A 15,787-nucleotide genomic window follows, 5' to 3' on the forward strand; every position below is an offset into this window, starting at 1 on the left:
TTGATTTAGCTTAATTTATATAGTTAAACAAAATAAATAAATCATATAAAAACAGAGAAAAAGGTATATTTGAGATGGCGTTAACAATGTATAAAATTACATAGCTATACATAATATATCACAATTTACAATATTCGTACAAAATTGCCTACTTTCTCTTCTTGATGTTCCATTGCGACATAAGTTGGCCGGCCAGGCTTAAGTTTTCGTCTTTCTGCAAAAAATATTTACACATTTTGAGTAAATCTCTCATCAGAGTTCATTTGGTTTAATGTGCAAAGTGGTAGGTAGTATTAAAATATATTATTCTTTACTCAGTGAGTTTCATAGAGGTTTCATACTCAGTTACATCGAACTAGTCAAAACTACAATAATTCAAAAACTTTCAAGTGTGGGAGAGCCTTGCTTCGGCATGAATGGACCGGCTCGAACATAGTGATACTACGGCATCACAGAAAACCGACGTGAAACAACGAATGAGTGAGGTTACCGGAGGCCCAATTACTCCCTTTTTCAATATTTCTAATCCCCGATTATCCAACAGCCCTTAAATTCCTAACCCCCAACGGCTCTGGCATTTCGGGTGGCGGCGGCGATTGCTTATCATCAGGCGATCCCTCGACACCGACTTATGCCATAAAACATGCGGTAAAATAGGGTGAATAGAAACATTTTTTTTAGGAGGATTATTAGTTGTTTTCATAATTTTGGTTTAAATAAAGCATTTTTGGCTTTAAAATTAATAAAAAATATTGAAATGGCGTAAACAGTTTTAAATTACGTGAAAACACATGTTGTTCCTATCCACCCTCGATTTGTTTCTATTCACCCCGTTTTACGGTAACACAATAAGAACATATTATTATTATTTACCTTGATAAAGCAGAATCTGACGTAGTCCTCTCCTAGATGCTTGTGTTCGGCCGAGTAGAACGCCGTCGGCGGTATGGCGAGCACGCCGCACTCTTTGGCGAACTTCTTCGTGAACTTGTAATCCTTGTACTTGTCCGGCTCTTGTGAAAGATCTATTTTGGTTGCTGTGGAAAAAATATGTATTTGAAGGATAAGCAAGCAAGAACATAAGATATATGTTTAATGGCGATTTTGCTTGTTGTCCTAAGTCGATCGTGTCATGCAGGGATTGCAGGGTAAATTCTATTTGATTATTATGAACTACAGCAGTTGCTAGGCTATTCTCTGTAATTGTCAATTTGAAACATTCGAAGTGAGCTCGCCATGCCATTTGGTTCACGCTCGGTTGTGAGAATAATCGCGACCAATGACGGACGAGAATGCGATCGAGCTCACTTCGAATGTTTTACAGAATAGCCTAGGTTTCTTTCTCATGGTCTAACCTCTATTCTGTATAGTTTGTACCGACTCGAATTCGATTCTGTGGTTGTTGGTACAACCATGAACCGCAAAGTGTGAAGTTTTTTGACTTTTGTGAATCAAACAATTACATATATCATTTAAAAGCTATCAATATCTTGTATCTTCCTACTAGACATAATGAATCTTACCCAGTTTGCTCCAATCAGCGACGATGAAGTACCCGGACTCTGGTATGGTGGGGTTGAAGCCGTTCTCCTTGAGTGCGTCCACCAGCATGTCCCGTTTGGGCATCAGCTCCCGGGCCAGCGCCTTGAAGTAGCACTCGGGGGAGTCGCGGCGGGCGAGCTCATACTCCATGGAACGGGCTATTGCTTCCTATAATAATTATGGAGATACTCAGATAGAGATTCATGTAACTTTTTAACTAACGTCACGAGAGAGTAAAATACATTTGTTATAGTCTTTTCTTCCCGCTGTAAGAACTTAACATAAAGACAAACAAAATATGTAACGTTGAATTCAAACAAAATACAGAGCAAAATAACGTACGAAAAAGTAAAGATTTGTAGCAACAGCGGTTAAAGACAAAGCTTAATTCAGTTTAACAGCATGCAGACACTTTTGAAACATCTAAAAGTATTGTTCAGTTTGTACCCTCTATTTGCTTTTAGGAGCTAGATGGACTAATGGCACACATAGCCTCGCAATAGCTATGTTGCCGAGGCCACAACTCGAAGTAAGGATTGGGTGATTTTTAGTCAGTAACAGTCTGACACTCACATTCTCACCCAGCTCCACAGTAAAGGAGTTAATTGATGAATAACTCCCTTACAAAAAACAACAGAGAGCAAACAATATCACACTCACCTGTACAGGCGTGCAGCAGGTGTAGACGCAGTTCTGGTGCACGACCTGCAAGTTCTTCATGAGCGCGGCCGGCCCGTACGCCCAGCCGGTCTTCCAGCCCGTCACCGAGAACGCCTTGCCCGCAGACCCCACCGTGATCGTACGCTCCCACATGCCCGGCAGTGAAGCTGTGAGGGAAATAGTTAGCAATTAGGTACTTTAACATTCAAATATAGCCCTTATTTATTAAATATTTACATTGAATTATAGTCCTTATTGACTAGAGCTAAAGTTTCATTTAGTGATCGTCTATTTAGATAAATAATCTAGATTTTAAGTAAAGACTAACGGCCTTACTTATAAAAATCCACTAATCAACAGCTAAGCAACTAATTAACTAATAACTCATTAACTCCTTAATTATCAATTAACTATTTCTTACTTATAAACACTGTTTACATGTCACTTAACTAAGCAATGGTTAATTAACGTTTTTATTTTAATATGGGTGCAATCTATTGCACCGGTAATATGGGGAAACCCACAAATAGTTTCAAATTTCCGAATAGTTTCAGTCTCTTCTCTTAAATTTGAAGGCATTTTAATATAAATGGAACTTTTCGAAGCCAATGCAATAGCAACTCTTTTAGCAGTTCTTGATAAAGTCTGTTGGCTCATGCTCATGCAGTATCTTATAGCTGCCATTACTTGCAACTCCACAGGTACACTGCCGCCCCGGCTATCCATGGACAAGTCGTTTCTTAAGATATTTATAATTTTTACCATATTTCCTTTACTGAATCTGTAGCGATGCTTGAAGCCGCTTCCACTCAATTCCTCCATTGGGTTCGATCTTGAATTATATATTTTTACTCTCCTTCTTGAACCAATATTCCTGAAATTTCTTATTTCTTCTATCTCGTCACGGTATGTGCGTAATTCATTATCGTCGTCAAATATATCCATTTTTTTATATTTATCCACTTCACTTTCCTAAGTAGCGGAACAAAGCCCAGCAAACAAAACTCAATTCAATGCGAAGTTTGCATGTGGTGTTATTGTTGAGATATACCACAGCTGTGACTTTTACGAATTTCGGACGCCATTTTGGAAATTAAATTCTTTAAACAATGGTCCGATACTGATTAAGTTGACAGCTATTTAAGCAGTCGCTAAGACATTAGTTAGCGTTAATCATCGTTTATGAGTTAAAATATTTTTTAAAAGGTAGTTTAACTGTGTCTTAACTTTAGTGATCGTTTATAAGTAAGGCCGTAATAAGTAGATACTACTTTAAACTTTAAAGACAGCAACATATGGTCTCTCTTTATTTGTGTCCTTTTTTTCAGATTTTCTTATAAATGTGAAAGAGATATTGACAGTTTGTTTCTAGCTGTGAAATAGAGATGATATTAGGAAAACACCTTTTTTATGCTATAAGCCGGCAAACGAGCAGACGGATCACCTGATGGTAAGCAATCGCCGCCACCCACGGACACCCGAAACACCAGAGGCGTTACAAGTGCGTTGCCGGCCTTTTGGGGGTTAGGAATTTAAGGTTTGTTGGGAAATCAGGTATTGGGAAGATTGGGGGTAATTTCTAAGTAATCCATCTCAGACTTACCAATCCTGATATGCTGAGCGGGTTCATAGGCCATCCATTCGTAGACCTCATCGGACAAGCACAGGACATTGTGCTTCTTGCACAGGTCGGAGATCAGCTGCAGCTCCTGCTTGGTGAACACCTTGCCGATGGGGTTGTGGGGGGTGTTCAGGATGATCATCTTGGTACGCTCGTTGAACAGGCTGGTCAGTTCCCTTTCATCCAGCACCCAGTCCGCTGACGTTATTGTGCCTTCTGTCTTTTTCTGGAGACGATATTGGAAGGAGTTTCATTATTTTATTGTAACTTTCGAGAGACATACTAAATTAATTGACTAACTAAACTAGTCGAGTTCCTCGTCAAACCGTTACGTGAGTAAGCCTTATTATCTCTTATTATACCTATGTTATCAGGTATAATAAGAGTTTCATTATTGTTATTTAATTCGAAGAAATATTTTTAAAATCTGTTAGTAGCTCTTTGTGACCTAATAAGGGTTTTAGTAAGATATATGTACTTGTAAGGAACCGCCACAGTCTAGTATGGTTACTATGTTAAGTTTTTTAGAAAAGTTGTTGACTTTTCTTTTTTTTTTTCAAATGACTTGAAAGTTACGCAAGCAGCTACATAGGTGGTAATTAATTGAAAAGATTTAGGCGTAAAATAATTTCAGTATAAACAAGGGCTATAATTGAATGTTAAAATGATTTCATTTAATTTAAAATCAGGGACACATTGCTCATCAAATACACAAAAAATAAATTAATTCACAGACGGCTAAAATATCGTGCCTTGAAACATCTATCCAAGTTACCTAGCGTGCAGTTTAAAGTTTATAAAAACGTTAGATTAGTAGTAAGAAAATTAATTATCACTAGTTTATTCATTATTGTGTATCTAGCACAAGTTAACTATTAAATACTAAGAAATAGTACCTAATCACTAGACTACAAATTAAACGATATGACTAAGCAGGTTAAATGTAAATAATAAATACTTTAACAAATTAATAAATATAAATAACCTTATCTAATTACTGCCGTACTCGTACTGAGACATTTAATGATTACTTAGTAAAGATTTGGCTCCGGCCATAACTGCTAAAGAATGGGTTAAGTAGTCATTAAAAGAAGAACGGGCGTAACTACTTATAAAAAAAAATAATGCTATCCCAACCTGAGAATCTACATCAAATAGAAATAATCAAATCGAGATCACCTTTCATAGTAAGGTACCTAAAGTTACCCAATAGTTAAAGGTAAAGTTATACTTACGGGAGCGAGCGCTATGAACCTGGGCTCGCCTCCCGCAGCTTTGATCATGAAGTCATAGCAGTCGAAGAAAGGCTCTATCACTATCACTTCATCGCATTCGTCCACATGACCTGAAAGTACATATTTATTTAATTGAATAGGTACAAACCAATTACACTACTCAATACCTTATAAAAATTAAAATAGAGAAAATAAAAATATATAAAATTTTGACAATTAATATTAATATTCATTCATCCATTTCTTTGGCAAAACTTCAAACATTCCGACAAAAATAATCTTCTTTCACTCGAAAACACGTCACACTCTGGTTTTAAATCCAGGAATCGGTTTAAAAGTTTCATAGTACGCGGTAACGGAGAGTTAGCTCTACTGACTGTTCTGCAAGATGGTATAGCAAATAGTTACATTTCACATAGTAATAGTTTTAACGTTAGTAGGTATTAGGTAGATAGTGCTCCCCTAGGGATGTACCGTAAGAGGCGTTGCACCTTGGGGGTTCCCGAGTAGGTCTACTTAGAGGACACGCGGGTGCCCCTTACAGATGCGGAGGGTGGCCACCGGTGTGGCTTTACTGAGGTACGAAACCCACACTCCTCGTCTTTTATCCCCAAAAAGCTAGGCGCATTTTGAAGGTAACTCAATGACAATAATAAAATTTGTTTTATCTAGGTACAAATAAAAAAATAACAAATACAGTACAAACGTGAATGATGACGTAAACTATGATTATTTTAATGATAATTTTGACCTACTATGGTGAGTTTTATCAGTCACCTATCTCCGTGTCAAGGGGCATGGTACACATAAGATTACAACCTATGATTTTCACTGAATCATGGTGAAGTGATGGGTCAAATGACAGATATGATGAAATTACTCAATCACGTCAAAATGGCTGAAGGGATCTGGATGAAATTTGGAACAGGGGTAGGTTGTAGTCTGGAATAGCACATAGGACACTTTATCCCACGGGAAAGCGGGTGGAACCGCTGGCAGAAGTTAGTATTGTATATGCGAAAGTAATTGTCTGTATTTTCTTTCACAATGCGACACTTATTCTACAGTACCTATGTATAATTTTTTACTAGTGTTTTACTACATAAACAAAATTTATTTTACTACAAATATATTTATTATTTTCTATAACACTATGTCATAAACTTGTTATCTTTTACATATATAAGTGGCAGAAGAGTTTAAGGTCTCTGATAAGGCACCAAGTGAATTGCCTAATAAAATGTAAATATTTAATTTTGGATCAGTTTTAATTCTACTTTAAATGTAGTGACGAGTTTTATCTGATAACTATTTGTATAGGGAGTTCATAACATATTTTTGTGCGTGTCGTGAATATACAAGAGATAAATGATGATAGTATGTAGTAGGTACAGTCATTGACTGATTTCATTACTCTCTATGTATACTTGGCTACGCATCTAGGTAAACAAAACCAGTTTATCATGGTTTTATTTTGTATGATCTTTTCACACATTTGACTGTGAAGCTGCATGTACAAAGAAAAATTTCTTCAGACTAGTCTAATTATACTCATTCTTACACTGGAATTTTCAAATTTAAACTCAATTCCTTACAGATAAGGTATGATTTTCTCTGTATAAATAAAATTACTACTAACATGGAGTTCACTCACCTAAAATGGCAGCATATAGAGCTTCATAAGCACCGTATGTGACTAGGATCTCATTCATCGGGTCGATTTTCTGACCTACAAGCGGAGAGTACAACTTCGTTAAACTCTGCACAAGTCGAGGGAGGCCCTGGAAATCAAAACAGACAAAAGTTGTAGAAATAAGAATCTTATAATAGATAGTAATAAACAAGTACTTTAAAATCCATATAAATGTGAGAGAGCCAAGCTTCGGCAAGAATAGGCCGGCTGGATTATTATCATGGTCTCTCAGAAAACCTACGTGTAACAATGCTTGTAAACCGGACCTCTTCTCAATCCCCGATTCTAATAACCATCAAAAGGCAGGCAATGCGCGTGGTAATTGGTTACAATCAGATGACCTATTCATTTACTGGTTTTAACCATAAAAAAGGTAATTTTGAAGAACAGTTTCTAAAAAAAACTTCTATTATAATTTTATGTTATAAACTTACAAATCCCCTGGTGTATTGGTTTAACAATGGATTTTCACTGAGTGCAATTTCACTCAAAGCCTTTAGGACATGGTGTGGTGCATGGTAGTCGGGGAAACCTTGGCCCAAGTTCACTTTAGGCTTGTATTCAGCTGCCAACTGGATGTACTCAACCCTGAAACCTTCATATAATTAGTACTTGTAACATTGTACACACTGGTGGCCGATAGTGGCCTTCTCCACCACATTATATCCACAACTGAAAAAACTACATAATTAGACCATTTCAGTCCATTGTCGAAAGGAATAAATTAAAAAGAAAATAATCTATTTTGGAAATAATGTTTGGCAGATGAATCTAAATACACATGAACTAATAATTCAGACAATTACTGCCACACAGAGAGGCATTCAATAATAATTATTTAACTCCTTAGTAACGATTTTGTATTAAAAATAATTGCTAAGGACTGGGTTAAGTAACCATTAAATTACTCTCAAGTACGGTGGTTAACCATTATTATTGTTGTTCAGATAATATTAATGTATTTACTAAGTACTTTTATAATATTTTATGTGCTCAATGTTCAACCGTTTAGATAATAAGTCTCATTTAAATACTTAATTATTAAATCCTATAATGTATGATAACAGAAGTAGTGTAATTGTCTATATAGTGTCAGTACATGGAAGAACAATTAAGCTACAAGTATCTATCATGTAGAATCATAAATTATGGTCTAGTGCAAACAGAACTACATGCTACGCTAATTACACCAATCTAATGCGGCTTACATAACAAAACCCACTCATACAAAGTGTGATAACAAAATGCTAGAATTCCCAACATATTCCCAAGGTAAAATAATAATAATATTGCGTAAATTCAACTCACCAAACACTTTTTTCACCCGCCCCATACCTCGCAGGTAATTTGAATTTATCGTCCATTTTACTACTAGCACGGCTTGTATTTTTAAATGCTTGATTTAAATGCTTCAGCTCGACACCGCACTGACTCCGCGCAGCTGTGCACAACGATTGCCCCAACCTAAACATTATAACATTAAATGATAGCAGCGATAAACGAGAAACAGTAAACTTAGGCTAATATGACATGACAGTATAATGCAAGGGATCGTCAAGTCAGAAGTCACACTGATAACGAAACTCACGATATTTTAATTGGTTCAAAACTTGAATATAATTCGATAATCAGTAATCATCAATCTTCCATGTAGTATCAGCTGATGTTTGATTACGCGACTTATTTTGACAACACACAAAAAAGTTGCTCAAAAGTTAGCAACTACCTACCTACCTAAATGGATCGCTATACCATTTCTCGCGGGGAACGGAACGCTTTTCATTTCATTATCGAGTTGTTTTGCCTTTCTACTTCGGTAATAATAATCGAATCAACACAGACCATGCTAATCGTGTCTTTTATTTCGAACTGATACTAAAAAAATAAAATAAATGCTTACTTATTTAAATTCATGTTTTTAAACTTAATAAACGATATTTATTATAAATTGTATTTATTATTGCATTTTATAGTTACACTAGTTTTGATTAAAATTTTAAACATCGAGGAAAATAAATGGAAGTAAAATAATAACAACACAACAGTATGAAGTATGACAATAACAACTTCTGTCAGTGTCAGTTATATTGACAAAGTCAAAATACTGCGTGAAACCAAACGTTTCAGTTGAGGAAATGTTGTTTTTTTTTTGATAATGATTATACTTTTAGGAATATTGTTATTTGTTACTTAGATTTTTAAATTCCTTGTCTAAATGAATATGGTTTTAATTTAAAAATCATGAATGACAATGTGGACAATCGACAATATTATGTAGTCTTTGATCAGAGGATGTTACCCGCTTGGAATGATGAGAATGAATGGGTTCGATAATTAATCGATTTTCGGGATCACAATATCAAAGAAAAATAGGTGTCAGAAAAAATGTGCTAAATAAAGGTTTCGTAAAGGTCAACCATTTGCTAAAAAATAAATGAGTGAATTTTGCTGAAATGTGTCATTCGCGATCAAAAGCTTTACAAAGGAAGCCGGGATATGAAGATTTATGGATCACAATTAATTCAACTCACGGAGCCTGTATGAGAAGTATTGAGCGAAACGAGCTCGGACGCTCGTAATGGTCTAAATTTTTATCGTAAATTTTAATTTATGATACTTAGGTACCGAGACCTACCTAGGTACCGTTATTACTGGCGTAAATAAGTAAAAACTACCTACCTACGTGACTAAGTATTTGTTTGATAAGAAGTGAGAATTAAAATTTTGAACTTTTTAAAAAAATATATTTTTTATCTTACAAATTAAAGTTTGTGTGTATGTTTGGTACGCCATCACGTTGAAACGGCTGAAGGGATCGGCATGCAATTTGGAACAGGGGTAGATGTAGTGGTAGTGGTAGGCTCACATAGGACTTTATTACACAAATTGTGAAAAGTGGGTGTACATTGTTAAGCGGCATTACGTGTCGTAATGTCCTACCACTGCCTACCCCTTCGGGGATAAAATGCGTGACGATGACCACCATAATCCGACAGTCAACTGTTGTTGATTACCTAGGTATGATGCGAGCTGTTATGAATGTTATTCGTAGTAAATGGTTTATTGTTTCCTGAAATTACCTGGGTACATTTCTCGTGGGAGTATTGTATGGATATCCAATTTTGGCTGCAGCTAACCGCACGACGTGCAATGTTGCGCTATTTATAGAAGCTTTGTGGTTGTTCATTCATTTTAAGTTAAACTTTTGTTTATTTTTGTATAAGGATTATGAATGTCACTGTTGGTATGTAATGAAGGAGTACCCCTCGGTGCGAGCTCGCTTTAGGTTGAAAGAAAATGAAACGAGATCGCGTTTGGCGTTTTGATTGGTCGGCTGAAATGAATCAACCAACTCTTACGAAGGGTACAAAATGCCAGCGTTTTTCGAAATTCGTTAGCTTCTCGAAAGTGGACGCACCTTAAATCACCAATGTTGACCATTAGCTCTTAACATCCTACATAATATAACAACACCTGCGTTTCCGTGGGATAAAAAGGTATAAAGGGTATCAAGATATGTAAGGATATATCTTAAGCTAACCTTACATACTTTGCCTGTACACCAAATTTCATCAAAATCCATTCCATAGTTTCAGCGTGATTGACGGACTAACATCTAAACAAACGACCTTTCATATTTGTAATATTAATGTGATTTACAATACACACATACGAGATAGAGGTACCTAGTAACCTCACATAGAGAACATTACATACGTTACATAGAGTTACATAGTAAAGACACATGCGCTATCTTCACCCACACCTTAGTAGAAGGTCGTAGGTCAGTCAATCTAAATCTGCATGAATACTTGCCAGTCACATCAAGCTATACAAAACCAGTATAAACTGACCCTCGAATGTGCGAAAAGATCATACGAAGCTAGACTAAGATAAACTGGTTTGTATAGCTCGATCTGTACCCATAATTTTGTTCAGTACATCGGGCACTGCAATTTCCGATCCGCTTCTATTCCTGTTTCGCTTCGACGGGCCACGTGGAACGTTCTGGATATAAATAGATGTCAGGTTGTTAATGATTTTCTAAGGAAGCTACCAGTCTTGGTTCTAAGAAGTTACTTGGTATAAAGTGTAAAGTTTCCATTAAGGAAGTTAAATTAATGTGGCACTTGTAAGTAAGTATGCGTTATAGGTTAGTTTATCAAATACTACTAGTTACTTCAGCACGGTTTCACTCTGCTCTGCTCGGCTCTTTTCTATCGTAGCGTGATGTTACGTAGCCTATAATCTTCCTAAACAAATAGACTATCCAAGTACCTATCCAAAACGAAAGGAATTATTCCAATCGCTTCGGTTTCGTTTTTGTATGATTTTTCACCCACTTCTCAGTTCCTATTAGCCTTAGCGTGAGGTTTGTTTATAGCATATAACCTCCCTCGATATACTATCCAACATAGAAATAATTATTCAAATCGGATTCAGTAGTTCCGGAGTTTACCGCGTTCAAACAAATAAAGTCTTCGTCTGTATTAGTTTTAAAGAATGAAACAAGTCAGTTTATCAAGTCATTCTATTCTTTAGTAATCAGAGCTGTATTTTGAAAATAGATGAAAGGAACTTTAGGTACCTACTACAATCTTGACAAACGAACACACTTTCGCATTTACCTACATTAGATAATTTTGTGAACGAATACTCATACATAGTACTTAGGTACAAGAATAGATGACATGACTTTTCATACATTACATACCTTTATAACATGTGTAAAATGAAATGTTAAAAAGAAAATTCTAGTAGTAGTCTATGTAGTACTTACATATTGCGAAGTCGCCGCGTCTATTCGAAGCACGTTTTCCATTTCCGTTTAATATCTTCCTTTTACGCTCCTGTAGTGTTTTATTTTTAATAAAAAAACCTATCAAATGTGTGTCCCATGTCAGGTGACAGTATTATAAAATGTTGGGACCTGTGGCTTTATATGTGTTAAGTTAGAAGGCACGGACATATTTTGTTTTGTAGGTAAATACTACGCTTATAGCTTCTTTTAGCTAGATTTGTATTAGTTCAAAATTGATTTAGGGAATGAAATTGGCGCCAACAAGGTGCATTATGAATGAAAGCCCAACTAACACTTAAGAGTTAAAATAAGCTATATAGAACCTGTATAGAGACTATAGCCGAAGTTAATAGTGTTAATGCAGTCCTGTAGTAGTGAGTTACAGCATTCTCTAACACACTTGTAACCTCAAAAGAGGCCCACGATTTTACAGGCAAGAGTAATATAAAGTGTATAGAATGGTGTTATACTAGCAGCAGTGTGCCTGCAATTAAGAGTCCAATATAGTCAATAACATACATAAGAGTGTTATTATGGTTATTTAAAACAGTTAGTTGACACCTTGGGTTATAAAAAGTTTTTATAATGCTTTCAGATAAAGCTGACACTGCTTTATTGATACTTTGTTAACTCCAGTGTATAGTTTTTAGTGTACGACACAAAGAAGAACGTTAAATTTTAATAGGTTAAATACTTATCCACGTAAAGTTTAGATATCGAAATATTATGGTGTCCATTTTATTAAGTATACCTAAATATAAATTTTATTTAAAATTACGTCTGCGTCTTTTGTGTATTGTGAATTATTCCTGCCCTTGTGAATTTACGGTAAGTGTATACCATATTTCTCATCTCATTTTTCACGCGCCTGGGATTTATCAACTATTTTAAAGAAATGTGACAAAGAATAATAAAAAAAGCTTTAAATTTTTTAACCGAACATGATAAAGTATGTGAGATTCGTAAGTATTGAAATGTATTATGAGAGTATCATTCATTTTACCACCTTTAAAATATATATTATTTAGTATTTGGATGATAAATTTTGTATATACCTATTTGTTTGTAATGTTATGTTTACAAAAAAAAATGGCGAGCCCGCTTTAATGTTAAAATACTCTATTAACTCATTTATAGCACTCGTTGCGACACAATATCTGTAGTCAAGAATATTGTGCAGGCTTTGGTAGATATACCAGTGTAACAATACTCTTAGTCAATGAGATTTATTAGAATTAAGACATTATTAGTAGCTATAACGTACAAACCACATTAGGGTTCTTTGACAAATTATTGAAAACCATTTAAATATAAAATGAATAAGCAGTTTCCAGCTTTACTATGTAGATTGTTATTTATTTAGTAGTTTAATATTTAACTAAGAAATTATGATCGAAAATGCTATGTTGCAAAACATTACTAAACAATCACTCCAACCTTTGACAAGGTCAATTACACACTATCAAATTTTTCTTCTAGTGTCTTCTCTTTTACATCCATTGAAAACAGCTTGAGTTTGTTTGTTGCTGATGCAATTAAGAATCTATGTATCGTATTACCGATTTACGAGTATTATTATTCATTTGATGAAATTTTTATTTCAGAATGCCATTTAAAATAATTCAAACGATTGAAGGGAATAAAAAGAAATTATTTACTGTTCCATCGGGATGGGAGATCGATAATATTCTAAGATACCCTAACAAGGCTCCATCGAAGTACATTAAAGATGAAAATACAAAACCTACGCCTGAGTGGGAGATTATGAAATGTACAGTAAAACGGATAAATATTTCAAGCTACGAGGCGGGTGATAAACAAATTTCTGAAATGATGAAATACAGCGATACGGATGAAACCGATGATGATAATCGACTACAGCCACGTCGTCCACATTTCAGTTTCCTCAATATGTTGCTCAACGGAACCCTGTTGTGTGCAGCTCACTCTTTCTTGAGCAAACCATGTAAAATTATTCATTATATCTTGATTATGTGACAAATCATGTGTATTTTTTATGAAATCATCGGTATTTCTACCAACAGAACCCTGTCGAATATAGCTTATAGTGTTCATAACGCCCTACAACAGTTTTTAATAAAACTGGTATGACACCATAACCCTTAAGCAAGGCTAAAAAGAGTTATTAGATACTTTAAATATTTCGTGTTACTACATTCTCCAATAACTCTACCATAGAACCAATTGCTGCACTTATAGTCGATATAGAACCTATACACGTACAAGACACTTCTTTGTGATAAATAAATAACAATAGAAGTTAATAGGTGTCAGTAAACACCGTTGTAAAACTTGAAGTGCTACCGACAGAGTAAAGCTTTAATATTTTAAGAATATTAGTTTCCAATACCACTATTCGGAGTTTTAAAGTTGTTCTGCATCGTTTACTGAAGTTATAGTATCACTGTTGGTGTTTAATTTATTTCTTATCTCTTCTATTAGATTAAAATCTACTACTGAAAGCCTTCTAAGCCTGTAATACCTCTTGAAGTTACTTAATTACCTGTAACCAACGCTTAAATGTTAGTTGGGAGGTATATGTTACGGTTGAGACGGTTATGCTACTTATTTTTAAAGATTTAAAAAAAATCGAACTTTTTAGTAGGTTCTAATCAAAAAATATGTGCACGTAAAAATATTATAATAAATAGATATTAAAATTTTTATTGGCACAAAGAAAATCTAAACGATAAAGAATCATGTCATAATAATTTAATAGTAGCAGCGCGATTGTCGCCTCTTCTTTTTTCGTTACAAAGCCTGGAACCAGTTGAGTTCCTTCGTCAAATAGTTACGTGAGTAAGCGGAAAAATATAATAATTAATTTAGTATATTTCACGAAAGTTACATATAATATAATTTGAAATCTCGTAGCAGATTTGAAACTCGCTACGTTCGCGTAGCAGCGGCAGCGTAGTCGCCCGTCGTAGGCCCATATTAAAGACTTGTGGAATAAGACGGAGAGCAATTTAATACGCTGATTTTTATTTCGGCCGGTCTGGAAGTCATTGGTTCAGCAGTGAACTTCTTGTGGCTGGTATCAAGATCGTGGTAATCGTCGATATTGTTAAATATTGAGAAACTATTAGTGCATTTCTTAAACTTTATGTTTGATTGCTATAATTTGATAATGCTTACTCACACCAAAACTAACGAGAAAATGATTTTACAGATGGTTTTCTACACTCAGCAAATAATTACTATCTAAATCTCAATCAAAAAATTACTTTTAGTTTATGTACACCACTTATTGGTAAAACACCCTTAAAAAATATTTGATTTATTTGATAGCAAAATAAACCAAATATCTTTTGACGTAAATGTGGTAAGGAAGAAAGGTACGTTTATTCTCCTGAGGACGAGGATATCACGTAGGTAGTGTTGGGGCAACATAGGGCTGTAATGGATAAAACTACTTTATGCCGAGTTCCCTTTTGTGAAGGTAGGTACTATCAGTATCTATGTATGATGTAACTAAGAATAAATAAATATACAGTATGGAGATTACACATAGGACTTAAATGAAACTACAAGTACCTATTACTAGTGTACAGAAGCATAATACACTAAATATTTCAATGTAAACTGAAGATTAAAAAATATATTTTTCTATCAAAATAAATAATTTAATTTAATGAAGTATTAAATTCTGTATGAACAGCTCCATGTTCCTTGATCACAGAAGAGCTGTAATGTTGTAGGTTGCCTAGGAATGTTACGGACATGTGGCACATCAGTGGTAAAAGTAAAGTGTTCAAATTAGTTCAAAAAGAAAAATGCACGTTTTGGCTTACCTATTGGGCCTATTTCGCTTATTTTTCGCATATTGTCATCCAAGATGATAACAAATATGTGTTTTAAATTAAATCATAAGAGCTTTCCCATACGATATAACCACTTAAAAACGTAAATTTTTGTGTTGTTTGCTATGAATATAAGACTTAATTAACCAAAGAGTTTAATTAAAAACCATGGACAAAAATAGCACAGTCTATGGTATTTTCCCGCCATTTCCCCAAACGTTGTCGTGTCAAAAAGTTAACATCGCATGATCGTGAAATTAGATTTTTGCTCACGAAACTGTTAACGAAGCTAAATGGAAACTAACTACTAATTTATCGAGACTGATTGCGTGTTTTATACATTACGACCACGATACGACATCGACTAATATTTTATTATTTGAAAAGTTGTTTTTTAAGTGTCAGTTTAAT

At 34.8% G+C, this 15,787-nt stretch overlaps 2 protein-coding genes across 5 annotated transcripts in view; both read right to left on the minus strand.

The window, feature by feature from the left end:
* Positions 1–15,787, minus strand: part of LOC118263056 (seminal metalloprotease 1-like) — a 418,985-nt gene that overhangs the window by 103,700 nt on the left and 299,498 nt on the right. The window contains exon 7 of one of the 2 annotated variants that reach the window (XM_050697571.1): positions 2,508–2,518. The exons of the other annotated variant lie outside the window; for it this stretch is intronic. The gene's annotated coding sequence lies outside the window, so the exon portion shown is untranslated. Of the gene's footprint in view, positions 1–2,507; positions 2,519–15,787 lie in introns of those variants that run through there. 2 annotated transcript variants of the gene reach the window in all.
* On the minus strand, positions 47–8,799 carry LOC118262534 (kynurenine aminotransferase). 3 transcript variants are annotated; one of them, XM_035573983.2, is made up of 10 exons: positions 8,652–8,799; positions 8,060–8,215; positions 7,186–7,339; positions 6,713–6,839; positions 5,059–5,168; positions 3,806–4,049; positions 2,203–2,369; positions 1,524–1,710; positions 874–1,037; positions 47–214 (listed from the first exon to the last, which is right to left on the minus strand). In XM_035573983.2, the coding sequence occupies exons 1-10, from the start codon at positions 8,663–8,665 to the stop codon at positions 149–151; spliced, it is 1,389 nt and encodes a 462-aa protein (XP_035429876.2). In that variant the 5' UTR covers positions 8,666–8,799; the 3' UTR covers positions 47–148. The 3 variants fall into 3 exon arrangements, with proteins under 3 accessions (XP_035429876.2, XP_035429878.2, XP_035429877.2); XM_035573985.2 differs by lacking the exon at positions 8,652–8,799 and adding an exon at positions 8,486–8,501; XM_035573984.2 differs by lacking the exon at positions 8,652–8,799 and adding an exon at positions 8,340–8,487.

This window comes from Spodoptera frugiperda, chromosome 12 (assembly GCF_023101765.2).
Source record: "Spodoptera frugiperda isolate SF20-4 chromosome 12, AGI-APGP_CSIRO_Sfru_2.0, whole genome shotgun sequence".
Lineage (NCBI taxonomy): Eukaryota > Metazoa > Arthropoda > Insecta > Lepidoptera > Noctuidae > Spodoptera > Spodoptera frugiperda.

Excerpts from the sequence above, each read along its gene's own strand:
- LOC118262534 (XM_035573983.2), bottom strand. Across the intron at positions 2,370-3,805 it reads CGCTCAGCATATCAGGATTG|CTTCACTGCCGGGCATGTGG; the intron begins GTAAGTCTGAGA and ends TTTCCCTCACAG. Across the intron at positions 1,711-2,202 it reads CCTGCTGCACGCCTGTACAG|GAAGCAATAGCCCGTTCCAT; the intron begins GTGAGTGTGATA and ends TAATTATTATAG.